This window comes from Daphnia magna, linkage group LG2 (assembly GCF_020631705.1).
Source record: "Daphnia magna isolate NIES linkage group LG2, ASM2063170v1.1, whole genome shotgun sequence".
In the NCBI taxonomy this organism is placed as follows: Eukaryota; Metazoa; Arthropoda; class Branchiopoda; order Diplostraca; family Daphniidae; genus Daphnia; species Daphnia magna.
The window spans coordinates 18,052,969-18,072,331 of NC_059183.1; the positions used below are offsets into that span (position 1 = coordinate 18,052,969).

At 45.3% G+C, this 19,363-nt stretch overlaps 2 protein-coding genes across 8 annotated transcripts; both read left to right on the plus strand.

Moving 5' to 3' along the window:
- Nucleotides 1–2,516: 2,516 nt before the first annotated feature.
- Nucleotides 2,517–13,088, plus strand: LOC116917468 (serine/threonine-protein kinase par-1). 6 transcript variants are annotated; one of them, XM_045169904.1, is made up of 17 exons: nucleotides 2,517–2,804; nucleotides 5,979–6,297; nucleotides 6,388–6,466; nucleotides 6,539–6,811; nucleotides 6,902–6,967; nucleotides 7,035–7,165; nucleotides 7,300–7,424; nucleotides 7,589–7,667; nucleotides 7,751–7,910; nucleotides 8,013–9,287; nucleotides 9,809–10,156; nucleotides 10,240–11,489; nucleotides 11,558–11,803; nucleotides 11,872–11,997; nucleotides 12,052–12,142; nucleotides 12,758–12,786; nucleotides 13,037–13,088. In XM_045169904.1, the coding sequence occupies exons 2-17, from the start codon at nucleotides 6,161–6,163 to the stop codon at nucleotides 13,071–13,073; spliced, it is 4,452 nt and encodes a 1,483-aa protein (XP_045025839.1). In that variant the 5' UTR covers nucleotides 2,517–2,804; nucleotides 5,979–6,160; the 3' UTR covers nucleotides 13,074–13,088. The 6 variants fall into 6 exon arrangements, with proteins under 6 accessions (XP_045025839.1, XP_045025836.1, XP_045025838.1 ...); XM_045169901.1 differs by having other exon boundaries at nucleotides 2,519–2,804; nucleotides 4,472–6,297; nucleotides 11,555–11,803; XM_045169903.1 differs by having other exon boundaries at nucleotides 2,519–2,804; nucleotides 10,243–11,489; nucleotides 11,555–11,803.
- A 24-nt stretch (nucleotides 13,089–13,112) lies between these two features.
- On the plus strand, nucleotides 13,113–18,445 carry LOC123470150 (proteoglycan 4-like). Of its 2 annotated transcripts, none has more exons than XM_045169907.1 (3): nucleotides 13,113–13,904; nucleotides 14,541–17,304; nucleotides 17,383–17,526. In XM_045169907.1, exons 1-2 carry the CDS (start codon nucleotides 13,865–13,867, stop codon nucleotides 17,291–17,293), a joined length of 2,793 nt encoding a protein of 930 aa, XP_045025842.1. In that variant the 5' UTR covers nucleotides 13,113–13,864; the 3' UTR covers nucleotides 17,294–17,304; nucleotides 17,383–17,526. The 2 variants fall into 2 exon arrangements, with proteins under 2 accessions (XP_045025842.1, XP_045025841.1); XM_045169906.1 differs by having other exon boundaries at nucleotides 13,115–13,904; nucleotides 14,541–17,289; nucleotides 17,383–18,445.
- Nucleotides 18,446–19,363: the final 918 nt, after the last annotated feature.

Below are 19,363 nucleotides of genomic sequence, written 5' to 3' on the forward strand. Positions count from 1 at the left end.
TTTCCGGACAAAGTTTTTAGAGAACCTTGGACTGAATTTGAGCGGACTCTCCATAGAAAAGTTAGTCCGAGCGGAAGGAGGGGGAGTGGGATAGAAACTAACAACTTACAACAGAGTTTAAGGCATATCTTCTGAAAAACTTTTCTTGCAGTGGAGCAAGGGACATTTGAGAGAGACGCGCAGTACTTGAGGGAAAAATACTTCAAATATTATACCACACACCGTTTCCTTTCATGGCTCTATACGGTGTGCCCGGCTTTATATAGCATAAATCCGAACAGCAAATTTAAGGATTTATTTCACTCGGATGTATACATACAGCTAACATCTGTATCCCTCCATATTGTGGCCGTCTTCTTCCAATCGGGCCAACGGATTCAACCAGTTTTCAATTGCTCTTTCAGACCCATCTCGTGTGATTTAGATAAATGCATTTCGCTTTGATAAAAGTCGGAAAAATAAGTCTTACAGGACTGTGTAAAGAACCAACTATGTGCTGAGTAGTTCCTTCGGAAACACTAAGCACCAAAGAAGGTCTAACGAAGACATTTCGGGCTAGGGTATAGAAGATTATAGCAGCAAATTTGATAGCCCCCTACGGTCTTATAGTTTATTATGAAATAGCCAAGAGTTCTGTCCTGCAAATGAACCGATGCGCCTTGCATGATAAGATTGATGACAAAGGCTGTATATAGCCATCTAAATAAAGTGTCCAGCCTTGTCATTATTGAATCAACAAACTCATTGGTTCGGTATATGCATAGGGTATATACAACGACCTACTCAAACGACTTCCGGCGAAACCCATTTGGACGAATCCATGAACCCTATATAGACCCAGTTCCTCTACTATCCTACAGAGTCAAAAGACTTGACCTGATTATAGGCAGTTAAAAGAAATGTAAGACATAGAGGAATGAGGAAGACGCATTACTTTGTACGTGCAATTGTTTCGTGCTTGTTTGCGCACAACAATTGGCTATACGTGGAACTAAATAAGCTCATTGCAGTTGGGAACTAGAAGCAATCAAGCTCGATGCCGTGCGACGACTAGTTAATACGGTGCAATCGCATATATAGACTGTGTATACATCTGATAGATAAAACAGAGAGAGTCGCATGTCTATATACACAGCACGTTTCTTAATTTTCCGATAACGTAAAGACTTTCTGTAAGGATGGGTCATGGGAATTAGACGTTGCTATTTTATTGACATGGCAACCAATTCTCGGCGTATAATACCTCAGACGTGTATCATTTACGTAGTAAACTATCGTTTCGTAACTATATATAGGGATCCAATTATTCAAAATGCTGATATCTTAAGTCCAATCTAAAAATAGCTGCAGTTTCTACACGCTTCGTGTGACTTAATTTTGAGATCTAAAAAAAGGATTTCTGAACAATATATATCTGGATAGGGTACAGTAGTATAAAAATAAGTTTCTAAGCCTCTATGAGCCTATTTTGAATTCGGATTCCGGTCGTTTTTATGGAAATTTCTCTTGAGATTCGCAGTTTACTCGAAACTTGAACGGGGAAAATAGCTCTCCGTAGGCTACGAGGCTTCACAAGAGGGAAGGCCGAAGGATACAACAGAGAAAAAGGAATTGCCTTAATGTCCTCGTAACCATAGGATACAGTCGAATGTCACTACATTATATCAAGTGACAGATCAATAGGGTACGGCTGGCTGCCTTCCTATACGCAGAACAACTGAATAACGTTACACTAGCGAGATGTCAAATGCTTAGATAAAAAACGAAAATAAAAAAGGGAGACAAGTATGGCAACAAGAGGGAGGGAAAAAAAAAGAACAAATGATGGTACGCACAAGCAAAGAGAGGAATCGAGGTATTACACGGAGAAAGATTCAAATAATGGGTTTTCAGTAGTACGGCGGGAAACGTGCCAGCTCTTGTTACAGCGCGTGCAGAGAAATAGTCACGATTGAAACCCGTTCTGAGGGACGGACAGGAATGCACACACACGCAACGTAGAAAGGAAAGAAAAAACGACATAGTACTAAAAAGGGAGTTGGACGAGTAACTTGAGGGTTGCTCAGCTCCACGCAGAAAGGGAAACGAACCGCACTATCGATCTGGCTTTCGTTTCTATATAATCAATCGAGCGCAAACCGCGGCCCAAAGACGTCATCAGCGTCATGGCATTAGACGGCGGCCACTTTAGATCCTGCTGTGGACGACAGCGCGTTGAAACATTAATAATGTTTCATTGATCATGTCGTTTTCTTACAAGGATTTTCAGGAAAATGGACAGCAATTGATTTAGTTATCTAATCATATTGTATTAGATTTACAAGTCACTTGTTATTAGATCAGCTTTGTTACGACAGGCTTTGTCTATTTCATACGTGATAGTTAAGGCTTGTCGGCGATGTTCAACGTGTTTCCTAGAGGTTGTTAGGATCGCCGCTAGATGGCGTCCCATGTTCCTCCAAAGACTAGGAAACACTTAGACCCAAAACCCAAGGGAAAAAAGGGGTTCTTCGTCGAGGATTTTTGATTGTTTACGATTCCCAGTTCGTCTGCTGCTGCCGACCGCCTGGGTCGTTTGTGCCATTGACGATCCTTTTAAGAAACCGATATTTTTTGCACTATTTTTACATTATCTGCAACGTAGTGCCATTTCTTCATTGTCAACTGTGAATGGCGCAGCTGCCATTTGTCCACCACTAACCAGGCTCGTGGGTCATCGGATTCAAATCGCTTTCTCATCCACGAGATCGTTTTTCTACTCCAGGCGAAGTGATCTTGGCATTGATCAGTCACACCGTCGAATGGTAATCAAGGTTTAAATTTTCGCATTTGTATTTCAATCTGAAAAATGTGGTAAAATCAATATTATATTGACACAATGAAAGCAATAGCTGTAGAATGAATTCAGAATCTATTGATTATGGGAATCAATTCCTTATTTCAATTTTATAAATAATTCAATCTGGTTTGATTCTGCATTCGCAAACATGCAAGGTCCATTACTTTTTGTTCGAAAGATGTGTGAAGAAGACTTCAGTAGCCATTTGTAAACTTTGTAGCTTTTGATCATGATTCACTAGGCCTTTTGATAATAGTCTGTCAGGCGTTGATCTGTGCAGCTTTTGGTTTTGTCCTTGTAATTGCACCACAGACAAGTGCAATTCTCCCTTAGATTGAAAGGCATGAGGCAGTAAGAACAAGACCCTAGAGGAGCTAGTCTGTTTGGTCTGTTGTCCAGTCCATTAATCTGCTGTAATGACACAATCAGACAGAGAAGACAGGCCAGCCAACCAACCTATAAGGGCTTTGGCCAGCTAACTGAGTGGACGAAGCACGCAACAACAAAAAAACGGAAGCGAAAACAGAGCAAAATATCCACACGAATAAAGAGATTATATTCTCTACCAGAGAATCCTCATCATGACAATGGTGGGAGGCAAGAAACAGAAAGCAAGACGACAGGCACAAGATTTATTTGCTAGTATCTTACCGTATACAACGTCGGCCACAGGCCGCCTTTTCTTGTTTCGTGTGGCAAGCGAGTGTCATCGATCCACGTTTCGTCGTTTCTACCAATTCTTACATTCCCCCCTCTCAGTTGTCATTATTCATCGAAGATGAGGTTGAAGAAAAACTGCTGTGTAGGCCAAGGAATCGATTCACGAGATATATATATATATTTTTGTTATCCCCCATTTCTTTTCTTTTTTCTAGTGAGATGTCCATTAGTCGGCAAGATGAGTGACGGATGGCTCCGGGCCCGTTGGCTTGGCCAAAAAGGTCCCTCTTCCAGCTATCGCCTATATCCAACGGACCGAATTTGTAATAGCTGAGATAAAACATGCGTTCGATACGTAGGATTGGCGTAGAAAAAGTGTGACTGATTAAGTAAAAGAAAGAATTTGATGATTGCGTGGGTGTTCGATGAAAAATGAAGACAAAAACACGACCGCCCGATGCTGGGCAAACATCAGTCAGTACATTAGAGTCACAAGTTGAGCTAGTGGCTGAGCAGCTCAACAGCCGCAGTTTTTGCTCCTCTTCTTTTTCCTTTTTTAAAAATAGCCGAGTGAACAAGACGTTCGTTTTTAGAAAAATTCTTGGCTTCCCTTGCCGTCTTTCTCTGCACCAGCCCGCCCTCTAGTTCCTCTCATTCCCGGTCGACGTCACCACACATATGCAAGACGGGGGCCTTATTAGTTTAGTTTAGATGGCGAGATTTTTGTGGCAAGAGGATCGAGTCGGTTTTCCTTGCACGGAGAGAATTTTTTTTTTTCGTCTCCTTTTCACGTTTTCCCCTGGCAAATATGGGAGGCTTTTCGCTTTTCGTCAAATTCCTCCATAGTTCACCGGAAGTAGCTTTAATTCCTTTTCCGGTCTGTCACCTACTTGAACGTATTTTTCGTCAATGTATCAAAGAAGATCAATAGCAAGTCTGTGCGCAGTTTTTATAATTTTTTTTCGTTTTTAGCCTCTAGGTCCCGTCTCCGCCGGCCAAACACGGTAGAATCCAAAGAGGACTATTTCCATACGTAGAAAAAAAAGAAAAAGAGTAAAAGCCAGCTGTCAAAGTGGCTTCGTCAATTATTCACGACCGGTTCACTTTATTCAGATTTTTTTTTTTTGTATATTCAATCCATACTCTTGGCAGATCCGCCATTCCTGACCATAAAGGACCCCCCCTTTCCAAGAGAAAGTCTTGAGAAACTTTTTTATTTATTTTTATTTTCGAGATTATCATCCAATAAAACATAAGAGTGTGGGTATTGCGTCAATCGCGTTCTACTTGTGTGTATGTCGCCGGGACGACGACAACAACAACGATCGTTGAGCTGGTCTGGGCAATCTCATTTTTCATTGCGCTGGCGCGAAGGAGCAACCGTGTTTGTGTTTTGTTTTTTTGTTGCGTTCTTCTTCTTTTTTTTATTTTTGTTTTTCTTCTATCTTTTGGTACGAGTCGTAACGTGATCCAGTCGGTTCACTGGACCGGCGTCTTGCATCCTTTTCTCTTTCTGCTTCGCTTCCTCCACTTCTTCTTCCTCCTTTCATCTTTTACTTCCTTCCATTCGCTTGATATTTTCAGATTTTATTTTTTTTTTTTTCACTTAAAAAAGAAGAAGAAGGGGTGGAGTGGCTCCATCATCCGCTTTTGCCTGTAATCCGTTCCAAACGGGACGTTAGTTTCTCTCGTATCGCCCCCCCCCCCCTCGTCACCCTCCTGCGAACTCGGGTCCCGGCTCCCGAAATAGAATTTCCGTCAGCGTACAGTTGACTCCTGCACATGATTTTCGAGTTTTTTTTTTTCTTTCTTCGTCTGTGCGACTCCCTGGCCTCCATAGTCCGGTAGCAGCAGTTCTCCCCCTTCCCTTCTTACACCATTCGCATTCCGGATGAGTTGTCCGATGGATCAGTTTCTCTCCTATGAGCTCCATTTTTTAAAAAACTAGTTAAGTGCATTGTTAAAAAATCTGTTTGAGTGAGTGAGTGTGTGGCCCCATTGATGCGATTATCTGTGTCCATGTGTCCTGAATGGTGCAGAGCCCAAAAAAATTGTTCATTTTCCCCCTTTTGTTTTTAATTTGCCGATGTTGCCAATTGACTTACAGCAACTCGAAAGTGATGGAGAGCGCGTGAAGTAGCGCCATGTGTTGCCGGCTGGCCGGCAGGACAGATGCCCACGCACAACCTAAATGAATTGTACCACACATTTGGAAGGGACTGAATAGAAAAAGAGAGAGAGAGAGGGAAAAAAAACGAGCAGTAAGGAACGAGATCATCCAAGGCCAACAAGAAACAGGAATACAAAAAAGCAGATTAATAGAACCGTGAAAAATAGTTGTTTTCTGTCGGAACGAGTCATTGCCCGATCCTTTATGTCTTTTGTCCATTAATCAAAGCTAAAAGCTTTAAAAAAAAAAAAGACAAACAAAAAACTTGAGAAAGAGAAACTAATCAAACAAGTTATTGATGGACAACAGACGACTGTGCAGTGCCTCGTCAACGCCGATGGCTGGCCAAGTGCGCCTGCAGTAATGCCAACGCCCCTGGCGCCGTATTCCAGTTTTGTCGTCATCATCGACACGCTAGTGGTGGTGGTCGCCGCCGCCCGCCCGCCGGTTTGAATGACTGAAACAATAACTGAACCAGTTGCACTTTCAAGATGGTCGTCAACGGAGGTAACAGTCAACAGCAGCAGCCGGCACCTCCGCCGCCGCCGGACGTCAACAACATCATGGGCGGAATTGAGCAGACGGTCGGCGTGCGTATGCACAATCACCGACGCAAACTCCGCCAAAGGTAAACGTCATTTCTAATTAATTTATTTTTTAATCTATTTGCGTGGCGAATTTAGAATTCATTTGATTGAAATATCCTGTTTTTTTAAAGGTTCGATTTGGTGCGTAAACTCGGACAGGGAACGTACGGCAAAGTTCAATTGGGCATCAATAAAGAGACGGGCCAAGAGGTAATCGTCTCAGCCTCAGAGGATTTGATGTCAATGTTAATCGGATTATTCCTTCACGTTGCACGGCATTAGGTGGCCATTAAGACAATTAAGAAGGCCAAAATCGAAACGGAAGCGGATTTGATTCGAATCCGGCGCGAGATTCAGATCATGTCGTCTGTCCGTCACCCCAACATAATTCACATCTACGAAGTGTTTGAGAACAAGGAGAAGATGGTCTTGGTCATGGAATACGCAGCAGGCGGTGAACTATACGACTACCTCAGTCAGCGCAAAGTACTCAACGAGACGGAGGCCAGACGAGTCTTCCGCCAAGTCGCTTCCGCCGTCTATTACTGCCACAAGGTGCAATCATAGTCCAATGTCTTTTTTATTTTTTTTTAAACGTTCAGTCCGTTTGACATAATTTGATTTCGTGTCATTTTCTTTATCCAGCACAACATTTGCCATCGCGACTTGAAACTGGAAAACATTTTGCTGGATGAAAACAAAACGGCCAAGGTATTGAAAATTTTTTTAAATTCCCCAATTATCTTTTAATTGGCAATTATTTTTCATCTTTTTGTAGATTGCTGATTTCGGTTTATCCAACGTCTTTGACGATCGACGTCTGCTGACGACGTTCTGCGGTAGCCCTTTGTATGCCAGTCCGGAGATTGTCCGTGGAACTCCGTACCATGGCCCCGAAGTGGATTGTTGGTGAGCGTTGTTATTGTGCCGTGCCATTCGCCCTGATGGTCTTTATTCCCAAGTTTTTTCATTTTTTTTTTTTTTTTCTTTTCTGTTGTTGCGGAAATAAGAGCTCATCATTGTGCGATTTTTTGATGCCTCAGGTCTTTGGGTGTTTTGCTCTATACGCTCGTTTACGGAGCCATGCCTTTCGACGGATCCAATTTCAAGCGACTCGTCAAACAGATCTCGTCGGGCGAGTATTACGAACCGCCTGACAAACCATCAAGTAAGTTCACATTTCTTTTTTGTTTTTCTTTTTTTTATTGTCGTCTCAACTCTCAAACTAGTGGCGTATTATTATGATTTTTTTTTTTTTGTAAACTATTTTTCACACTTGCTGCGTTTTCATTTTATTTGTCCATGCTCGTCGTGCTGGAACACTGTCTCTAGCTGCTTCGCCCTTGGTTCGTCACATGCTGCTCGTCGACCCGGCCAAGCGAGCCAATGTCGAGGACATTTGCTCCCACTGGTACGTCTCCTTCTTTTTTTTTTTTTCTTTCGAATCCGTCCCTCCTTTTTTTGACAATGGGATATTCAATATTGGGTGGGCAGGTGGGTCAATGAAGGCTACGGAGAATCATGTTTGGAAGTGGCTGAAGAACTGGCCAACCAGACGCCTGTCCGGCTCGATTTACTTCTTTCGCTCGTTCCACCACCAGAGTCGACTGAGACGGTCGTCGTCGACAGCGCCAAAGCGGATCCATCCGTAACTGTGAGTTTGAATGCCATTTTTTTCTTTTTTGCTGAATATTTTTATTTTAGCGCAGCAGATGGAATGCCAGCGCTCAATTTAAATTTGAATATCTAAAATCAGATGGGAAAGGAAGGCGATTCCATGAACGAGTATTACTCAGCAGCGGAGCCGATCGTCTCAGCCGACGCTGCCAAATCGGGTGGTGTCAAAAAGAAAAGTTCGGGCCAGTCCGGCAAAGAAGCCGACAAGGCGTCCACTATCAAAAGACGGCGAGCGGAAACGGGTGAAATCAAATCAGCTGATGAATTAATCAGTGAGGACGGCAACGGTGGTTGTCCGCCGTCAGCTGATTTGGATGCTCAAAGTTCTGCGGGACCAAGTCCCATCGACGACTCGGGCATCCAGACGTCGATGCGAGAGGAAGATGAGGTGGCGGGCGTCCAGTCTGCGACGGAAGAGGTACGAACGAACACGACCGAAGCCAAACCGAAATGTGATGTAACGGACGTTGATATGGACGAGGGTATTAGCACGTCCAGCCAAGCGGATAATCGATCCAACAGCGTACAAGTCACCTCTTGTATGCCCAACCCGAATCTAACACCCAATGCCTGTTCCGTCCCCAAATCTTGCTCCTCTAGTGCCGCAACGGTCATAACTTCCACTTCATCCATCCCGCAGTGTCCCCCTGTTAGCCAACATTCTCCAACGACATCCGCATTTCAACAGACGCCAATGACCTTGGCGCTTGTAGACGGCGACGCTATCGATTCAACTGCCAATCGAGCAGCTGAGGTTATTGTGCCTACTGCTGGCGGTCCTACCTGTCCTCCCTGCGCGCGAGTTCCAGAGGATCAGGCTCATCTTGTTACGTCTCCTGGACAGTCGGAATCTCATCTGCCGGTAGACAAGATGGATGCGAAAGGATCTGTGCCAGCTGTAGATGTCGTCACAATCGCAGAGCCAGAAAAGGCCGCCCCGTCTTCCACCTCTCCTCAGTCACCCCCCACCTTACCGCCCGGTTTAAATCAGGTTCCCTCCCCACCACCTCCGTCTACTACCCCCCTTGCAGACGAAAAGACCAAGTCAGCTGGCGACGATGGAGCAACAACGGCCAGTAGCAAGACGGCCAATAAGGAGGCCAGCGGCAATCGTTCCGATGCGTCGTCTGCTGCACCAAATGCTTCGCTGGCTGTTGCCAATCGGCGTCCGGCCAATAGCAACAAACCGGCTGGACCGGCGGCAGCTGAACAACGTCATTCGAAGATACTCCGCCAGGCGGAAATTTTCAACAGCCTCGTAATGAGTCACTCGCGAAATGAAGCGACGACGACTGGACCCAAGAGTACCATGACGCTGGAACGACCCAAAAAAGTCACCATTTTCAGCTACAAGGTCAGCTGGCCTCGATATGTCCCTCTTCACCATCACACGACGTGTACACACATCAACGTGATACAGACGATGATGATGATGGCCGGATATGGCCACACCCACCTATTAGAAACCCCACCCTCTTCTTCTTTACTATTACTGTCTACCATCCATCCGTCAGCTCCTGTTTTTTTTTGTTTTTCTTTCTGTCTTTCTTGATTCCGGCTTACGGTGAGCTTTCGGCAGATTCCCCGCATCCGCACGGCATCTCATTCCTCCTTACTACGTCTCAACTCTCCATATTCCTATCTCTCTCTCTCTCTCTCGTCGTTCTCTATTTTCCTATCCGTTCCTTTCTAGTGGCTTTTGACTGATGAGCTGCAAACTTTTGAGTAGATTATGCCCGGTGATGGTTTTTAAAAAAAAACAAATCTCGTCCTTTTTGTCTTGTGGTTTTTTGACCCACTGTCTCTTGTTCTGATTGGTGGATTCATTATTTATTTTTGATTGATTCTAATATTTTATTGCATTTTTATTTTTAGCTGAATGACACAAGGCGGCCATCGGACAGTCGGATGGAACCCAAAGTGCCCACTATTGTTCCCGTTTTGAAAGTCTCAGACGCCAAACGTGCGTTTGAGAACTCTGCGGCTGCTGCTGCCCAGCAGCACCGGAATGTCGGCAGCAGCAGCACGACGTCTAGTCATCATCATAATAGTCTACCGAGACGGACGCTCATTCAAACTCCGGCTTCATCCGTCAGCACTGACGCCATGCTGCCCAAAACGTTGAATCAACAACGCGCTGGCCATGCCACTTCCATGGCAGCTATGTCGACCACCACCGCCGCACCATCTTCCGGCAAAGAATCCGATCCGTTGCAACCCGTGGTAAATTAAACAATTGTTTTTTAAAATCAAGATTTGTTTCCTTTTTTTTTTATATTTTAAAGATTTTGACGTCTTATATTAAGCAGGGAGTACAGCCGGGCGAGCAGGTAGTAGTGGGTGGACTTGGCGTCAAGATCGGAGCTATCGGCAAAGTCACGGAAATCGGCATGAAGGTTAAGACGGAGGAAAATCACCAGTCCGCTAATCGGGAAGCTCCTAAGGATACGACAACCAGTTCTGGACGAAAAGAAGATAACGATGTTAAACCACAGCTGTCCGGCAACGAAAAGAAAGTGGAACGATCGAGCGGAGAACAAGAAGCCAAAGCTGGTGAGGCAGTTGACCCTGCCACCGTGAAAGAGGTGCAGTCACCAACGAAAGAGAAGCTTTCGAAATCCGCCAAAAAAGTCAAAGAATCTGACGAGGTTTCGACGCTTCCGGTCAAAGATCAAGAGCCGAAAGTGCATGAAATTCAGGTGACGTTGGACACGGGCGAATCGGAGCCGAAAATCGCTTCCATGTTAGTTGCTTCCGTACCTACTCCACCTAAGGATCCGCCAGCGGTCCGTCCGACCAGCCTCCCTACTGCCGTACCTCCTCCTGCCGCCAAACCGACCAAGACATCGACCACGTTGCCAACGAACGAAAGGATGACTTCACCTCCGCCGAAATCGAATCGGGTGGCTTCCCCACCTCCGCAACCTGCGCTGCCAATCGCTTCACCTCCCCCACGGCCCACACGGATCGCATCACCGACGGCAGTTGCGAGCAATAAACAAACGAGTGCGGTGTCGCCACCTCCTCCAGTCGATCAATCCGTTAATCAAAGGCCTCAGTCTCCTGCCCCGACGCAACCATCGAGCCGGCCAATGTCTCCTGTTTATGCATCATCAGTTACTTCAACAGACAGGACTGACGATGACTGCATTGCTGGATCTGAGAATGCTTTTATGCGCGGCATTCGGAGTCCCACACGAGACCATCCGCCTGCCGTTCCGACGTTAACCAAACGTTTCTCGAAAGGGCCTGGCGAAATGCCGCTCGATATTGGAATGGTGATGGTGGAGGCGAAACCCGTTCAAAAAGCTGAAATTAATATCGCTGTCAATGTTGCATCCGCTAATCCGAGGGAGCGGATCATTCCGATCCGCGTGGAAGGAAGAGGAGAAACGATTACAGCGCCAACGGCGGTTGGAGGATTAGCCGCATCGGACAGCAGCAAAGCCGTTCCGAAATCGCTCAACCCCATTTCCGTCCAAACGCGAGCCACTCCGCCGCGGGTCGCTTCGCCACCGCTGACACAACCTGCAAAGCCCGTCTCCATCCGTCCTAGGTAGTCCAACATAATTCTTTCATTTCTGGACTAAATGATATTCATTTATTATTAAATTTTTTAAGTAGTGGAAATCGACAGGAATCGACGCAGATACTCGCCTCCGCAGAGACTATTAATCCCGAGAGCAAAAAAGGGATCCGTGAACCGATACGGGAATCTGTCAGGGAGCCCATTCGCAAGTCACCCCGTGAATTTATAATTCCTATAACGGTCGAAGGCGTTGGTTCTAGTCTTCCGGCAACGACCGAAACTTCATCGTCATCGGCTACATCCTTGCGAACGAGTCGTTTCGATAGGACCAAGCGCTACGGGTACGAACATTGAATTCACATTTTAGTTCTATCTTGATCTGTTTTTTATCTCGATTCGGCATTGACAGGAGTTTGTATCACGACGGCGAAACGGATTTCGATGTTAGCCAGACATCAGCCGATATCGATCAACCAGCCAGTTCGCTTCATCACTTGCAGCGTTTGAGTTCCTTCAAAAAATCCCACGACGAGCCGTAAGTTACTTGTCTTGCTCTCTAGACATCCTTCTAATTGAAACTTCTTTTCAGGGAAAGCGCTCGAGGACGACGAGGCAGTGACAGTTCTATCGATGACGACATCGATGACGATGACGACACTTTCCAAATTCTAACGGCCGAGTTTTTTTTTTTTTTTTTTTTTTTTTTTTTTTTTTTTTTTTTTTTTTAAAATTTTTTTTTAAAATATTTTTTTTTTTTTTTTTTTTTTAAATAAAAAAAAAAAAAAAAAAAAACCAAAAAAAAATTCATTTTTTTTTTTTTTTTTTTTTTTTATTTTTTTTTTTTTTCCCCCCCCCCCCCCCCCCGGGGGGGGGGGGGGGGGGGGGAAATTTTGGCTCCCTTTTTCCTCTTTTTTTTTTTTTTTTTTTTTTTTTTTTTTTTTTTTTTTTTTTCTCCCCCCCCCCCCCCCCCCCAACAACAAAAAAAAAAAAAAAACCAACACCCCCCCCTCTCTTTTTTTTTTTTTTTTTTGTTTTTTTTTTTTTTTTTTTTTTTTTTTTTTTTTTTTTTTTTTTTTTTTTTTTTTTTTTTTTTCTTTTTTTTTTTTTTTTTTTTTTTTTTTTTTTTTTTTTTTTTTTTTTTTTTTTTTTTTTTTTTTTTTTTGGGTTGGTTTTTTTTTTTTTTTCTCCCCCCTTCTTTTTCCCCAAAGGGGGAACCAAAAAAAAAAGGGGGGGGGTTTTTTTTTTTTTCCTTTTTTGGGGGGAGAGAAAGGGGGGGAGGGCGAAAGCAACTGCAGCATCGCGTCGGCCTCCACGTCTCAGCGAGGTACCCCCAATGATTTGCAATTCACTATTACTCCTTAACACTTTGAAAGACGTGTATCGAAATAAAGTATTACTAGTAGCAGACTGTGATGTGCAATCTGAGCCATCAGTCTGATTGATATTTGCAAAGAATGAACATATGTTAGTACCTGTCCGGTATTTATTACTTAGATTTGAATTAGTTAATTGCCAAGGCCGAATTATTTGCTGATCATTGATTAAACACCGTCTCCTGTTCCTATTCTGTGCAGCTTACAGTTGTTAAAAAAAAAAAAACAACACAGATGAAAACTGTAAATAGGATATCAAGGTAACATTTTATTTTAATCGACACAAACATTTTGCTATTTCCCCTCCCCTTTTTTGTGTTTTGTTTACGTTTGCGTGTTGTTCCCCCTTTTTATTTTCTGTCTGCGCTTTCTCCTCGTCGAATTTGGTCTACCCTTATCGTTGAATTTTTCGCACGATTAGATGTTACCAGAATCCGGCACGTGCTTAGGATGACGAGTCTTTCTAAAAGTAGCCGTCGTCGTCGCTCCGCCATAACTATCGGTAGTAATGGCGGAGGCGTTAGTAGTAGTAGTAATAGTCATCCTCTTAGTCATAGCAACAGTAGACGTCTACCATTTTATCCGTCATCCAAAATCAAGTCGTCCGTCGCCTGGCGGATGTTGGCCAGCAAACCAGTCAGACGTCAGTTTGCATGGGGTAGATTGGTTGAGGCTGTTTCGTCATCAGCTCGCTCTTGGTTGGCTCGTCCCACTTTGTTACTTTGATTGCTGCTGGTGGTGGCCTCTTTTCTCCTTCTTCTACGATTTTGGTGTTGATTTTTTCACTTGATTCCTTTTCCTGTCCAATCCTTTCCCTTTGCGCACCTCTATACAGTCCAACAACATCACCTCGGGTCGGCTGATGGAAGGGGCCGGAGTCGCGTCACGTTTACCTTGCATGTCACGGAGCCAACAGCACGCGTTCCTCCAACTGCAAGTTATTGGTTCCGTCCCGAATGTCGTCGTCAACACGACCCAGAACCGGAACAGGAGAGTCAAGGGCAAGCTGATATTGTACCTGCAACAGCCATGTCCTTCAACTGCTTCGTTCTATCTCAACCGGCAGCCAGTACTTGAATTCAGCTGAACCCAAATCGACTGAGCTGCTTTTAACACATTTCTGCTCGTTATGTTCATTTTTTTTTTTCAATTTATTTAAATGGCCATTATGGAATCATTCTACTACTCAACTTCTTCTTTCTCTTCTTTCAACCATTGAAGTCAATCCAGTGAATGGGTTTGTTTGACAGTATCACCTTGTTTTGTTTGTTTTCGTTGCCCCTCACCTGAATCCTGATGTTTTGTTGCGCTTTCGAACGGCCAAGGCGGCCATGACTTGAAACCCATCGAATGTTTACCTACCCAACCAGCCCCTCCCCCCCCAAAAAAACGGATCCTGGTAGATTCTGTGGTGCATCAAACCAACGCCTCCACGCATGATACGCTTCCAACCGAACGGAATGGAATGAACTGTTTGCTACTCCCTATCAACCACCACCTGAAGCCGGCCATCTGATTCCAAAATGATTAACAGGAAGGTACAATCTTCAACTGGAAAGCTTTTAGTGTGGCTTTTTGACTTTCTTTTTTATTGACCAACGATTTTCATTTGATTCAAATTTGATTTATTTCTTTGCTTGTGAATCGAACAAATGATCGTCAACTGATGGCCTCTTGTTTTCACTTGGATGCAATCCAACAAAAGGTACCGCTTATCATAGCCCAGCTGTTAATGGAGACGCAGATGTCAATAACGCACCGACGTCTGGCCGGCCGTTCACTTCCTCTTTAACACGACGGAAACTCAATCAACACTTACGAGAAACCAATCCAGAGCTGGTGGGAGCTCAGAATGGAGCCCATCAACAGAACACCAGTGACGCCATGTCAGATAGCTCGACCACTTCTGGTGGCAATCGTTCCAGTTTGTCATGGGCCTTGTCGCGTTTCGCTGCAGAGACAAAGACCAGCAACCGGCCATTAAGAGACCAACCGCAGTACAACCGGACGAAGAGTAGCCGTGAACTGAATAACGATCCACAGCCGCAACGAACGTATCAGCGTTATGGCCGTTCATCCACTTTGGACAATATCGATGCGGATAGTTCGATGACCAATACAGCCCCTTCGTCTGCTTCTACCACCGGTTACTTTCATCGAATCGGATCACCTTTGTCGGATGAAGAACAACCGAATTCGTCGGGCATTTCGACCCCGGCGTCATATCGCACGTACACGAGGACCCGAAGTCGAGAATTTATGAGCCCGACGAGCAGCCGGGGTACGTCACCTATTCCGACCAGCAGCAACCGGGCGACGTCTCCATCCATCTCGACTATTATTAGTGCCAGTAGTCCGGACGTAGCGCCCATGATGAATCCGATCGTCCCTCAACTGAGCACCGTGTTGGAGAACGGGCCACTGGGCGTTGAAGGTGAGAACAGTCCGGGGCCCAAACGAGCAGCGGAAAGTAAATTAGCTACCATCACACATTTGACTTCAACGAATCCAGCTCCTGCAGTGGCCGGTGACAGTGCGGATGGAACGAATGAACGCAAATCACGTCGAGTTTCTCGCTTCCTGCGGCCCGATTTCTACGATGCTCCAAAAGAGGAGGCGAATGATAAACAGCGTTTCCTTAAAGCGGTCGAACAGCGTTGGGAAAAGTACAATCCGGACGCAGGATTGGTAGCGTTAAGTAAAACCACTTCTCAGTCAGCAGGAGCAACTGCTGTGGAACGCACCGTCACAAAAGATCGGCCAACTTCTGGACCTTTAAACACGACGTCTCCGTTACAACCCGTTTTGCAAGCCAGGCACAATTTGACGCCTATTCCTGCTCCGACCCAACCGAACATGTCAATTCCGCCTCCTGGCATCGCGTCGGTTGTCTTAAAACCAGTGCCTGAAGCGGCCCAAAAGGAACCATCTCCCAATAATAAAATTCAACAGCAAGTGACTCTGAAATCCGTCAGCATGGAGCCACCGCCTGCAGCTAAATCAAACGGCAATAATTCTTCCAAGAATTCGCCAAAGTTGACTGTGCGTCGTCAGTTTGAGCACTTGATCAACTTGGCTGCGGCTCAATTTCAGCGCTCTTCATCGCCCAACAAGGTCGCTCCGGCTGTTGCTTCACAACCTTCGATTTCTACGCCTACACCGCCTACGCCAGTTGTTTCTGCTAACGGGCAACAAGTTGCAGCCAGCAATGCTGACTCGGTGTCGCTAGAACTGAAGCAATTGGAAGACGAAATTAAGAACACAGCGGCCATTAAAGCGCAAGCGACGGCCAAACTGGATGCTCTCAAGTACGAACATGCTCTGAAAAGCGGAATCGCTCCAGCCGCACCGACTGGAATCCTTAAACCAGCCATTCCGGTCAAACCCGTGTTTTTAGTAGCGAGACCCGTTGAAGACCTACCACCTCCAGAACTACCTGTTGTTGTTCCGGCTGAATTCCAACCGTTCCAATACAAGGGTTCGAATGGAACTCTGCGTGAATTATCGAATCGCAGCAGTCGAAGGGACGCGTTTTCACCACCTCCGCCCAACGAGAGCGGCCCAGCCACCATTTCACCGTTTGCCGATGAGGCCGTCCGCTTTGCCCGTGTCATCAAGCGCTTCGAACCGCAACCGTACGACAACAGCTGGACCGGTGATGGAATGGAAAATGCGGCTGCGGCGCCTGGAACACCAACCGACAGCTACGAGTCGTCGTCAGTGTGTTCAGATTTACGAGGCGATCAGAGAGATTCCGGCGAAGATGAAAGCGTCAGCGAGCGCATATTTCGTAAAAGCTTTTACTCGCGGTTCAACGAGCCGGCCAAAACGAAACACCGACGTTCCATGAACAGAGAGCTGACCGCGGCTGCTGAAGGGGCGGAAAGTGGGGACTTGTCCATCAGCGACTCTCAACCGGCCATCGCTCGAAGATCGTCGCAGCACCGGAAGAGCATCAATGGACGGGACGAATCGGCCGAGGCCGTCATGGTCCGGAAATTCTTGTCGGCCGATACGAGTACCGGTGGTGGCGGACATTTTGATCGCGAGCGTCGTCTGTCAGCTTCTCGGAGGCAAACTCCAGCGCCTTCCGATTTCTCCGATGTTGCAGTCGATGTTGTCCATCCAAGGAGGTCCATGTCGAGAGAGGTCTCTGTAGCTCGTTCGGTCAAAGCCGACACTCAGCAACAACAGCCGCAGCAAGGAGTGACGAGTCCAACGCCATCTGTTGCCGGATCCGATTCCGGAGATCGAAGTACTAGCGGACGAGACGTGCGGCCCTACACGCGAACCTTCTCAACTTCGCGAGCGTTTGCCAGCGATTTGCCACCTGCGGGTAATTGCGAATCATATTCGTCTGCTAGTTTGGGCCGTCGTAGCTATTATCCGGTGTCTTCCGCATCGTCTTCGAATGCGGATCACATCAGCAGCCTTCCACGGAGATCCAGCAATCGGTAGTAGACTATAATGTAAATTTTAAATACGACATTCTTTTGTTTTTACTTTGTTTTCGCTCACTTGATCCCGCCAAAATCATCAATTTCTAGGTACAGCGTACATGAGCATGTTCCAGACGCCAACGTCCGTCTTCGCGCAAATGGATCCTTGACCAGCCGGCCGTCACGGTACTCGTCCGTGTTGTTGGAAGAAAGCGGAAGCGTTAGTAGCGGAGCAAGTGCAGGTCATCAAACCAACAACGTTCTCTCTCCCAATTCTAGTCGACGTCACACCAGCCTCACAGATTCGGGATTTACACGACGAGAATCGACTTTTTACGGAACTCCTAGTCCGTTTTCGAGCAGGTCGGCAGGAGGAGGAGGATCGGTGTCTGGATCAACGTCCACGTATTTCTTACGTTCTACCAGTAGCGGATTGGATCACCATAACAGCAGCAGCACCACCACAAATCATGGCGGAACGTATTCGACCTTGCGGCCATCGATGTTGCGTCATCGCCGATGAAATTTAGCAGATTTAAAGTTTAAAAAATACTCCCAGTTTTAACTCTTAATCATTCGCGTCGATTTATAATTACATCCTGGTTTGGGCTGCTTTCTTTTGTTTATTGTTATCCTATCATTTTTTGTGCTTTATTTAATCCTTATTGCTTCGCAATCCATTAATAACCGAGTTGGTGAGATGAAAAAGAAAGATTTCAATAGTATAATGAAAAATACGTCGCGCATTCATCGTTCAATTTTGTTTAAGAGTGTCACATTTCTGAAATGCTCCACCTGCAATAATGGTTGATGCCTTTGTTTCGACTATTCTTCAATTGCTGCCTAAAAAAATAATGCGTAGATCTGTTGAATCACATGTTTTTTTTTTTTTTTGCCATTGCCATCCAGTTTATCCCGTGTTATTGAGCATAATTGAGATGAAAAGGCGTACATTTATTGCGTGTATTACTATAATATTGTGACATACGAATGCGTTTCATGGAGGCTCCTTTTGTTGGTTATTGGCTCCAATTTCTGGCCAATAACACGTGAAACCCGTCCGTATAATTGTATTCATCTTCTCTGTGTACCAAAAAATGTGGATGCATGTATGTGTGTGTGGCCGTGAAACAAAACATGGCATGCAAAATACTACTCAAAGGAATGCAAACTATGTATCTGATGTCGAATGTTCTATTGGACCGAGCGTATGGCCTATTGCTTACCGTAAGTCCTATCAGGCTTACTGTGTACTTCAACACGAAGCAGCGCAGAAATCAAAGCCAGTCCAAATCCTTTTGGTGGAGAAAAAAGATCACGAAATGTTCAAGAATTACTGGCCAACTCGTGCAAGAAAGCCGAAGGGATTAAAAAAATCACACGCAATTTTCACTACACTACCCACTATTGAGACGACCATACTGCAGTTCGATAAACGTGTGTATAAATAGGGGTTCTGTGTTCAAGGCACGATGCGTGCCGAGCCGTTCCTGCAGCGTTTTTTTTATTTGCTTGTGTGTGTCTCTGTTTGTGTGTAAGTTCTGAGTGCGTGAGACTACTGGCTGATGGGCTGTATTTACCTTCGCTCTTCTGCGTATGGATTTATAAAGCTTATAAGACGAAGAGTACGATGACGTTCAATATACAAAACAATGAAAGAACATACGAATTCGAGGAAGAATACAAGTCGATATGTGATGGGTTTTTCCACTGTTACTTCAGGTCCCCAATTCTTTTATTTTCCTTCCTCCGATTTTCGTTTACACGACGCGCTATATGCATGACGTCGTACGTATAAGCTCAAAGAGTTATCGTGGAAGGAGAAGCGGCCAGTCAAAAGCTTTCCTCGTGTCACGCTAGAATATCGACTCGGTTTTCTCGTACGTTGTGTGCTCAGTGCAACTCATGCAACTACTGTCAAAATGAAAAGAGTCGAGTGAGAAAGTTTGCGTTTAACCCAAACGGAGCCCCTATACGTAGTAACACGAAGAGTATAGAACATTTGCATACGTAGCCTATGCGAAGGCCAGTGATCCAAATGGCCGCTACGTTAAAACCAACTGGTACGGTGGCAAGAAGTTGTTATGCT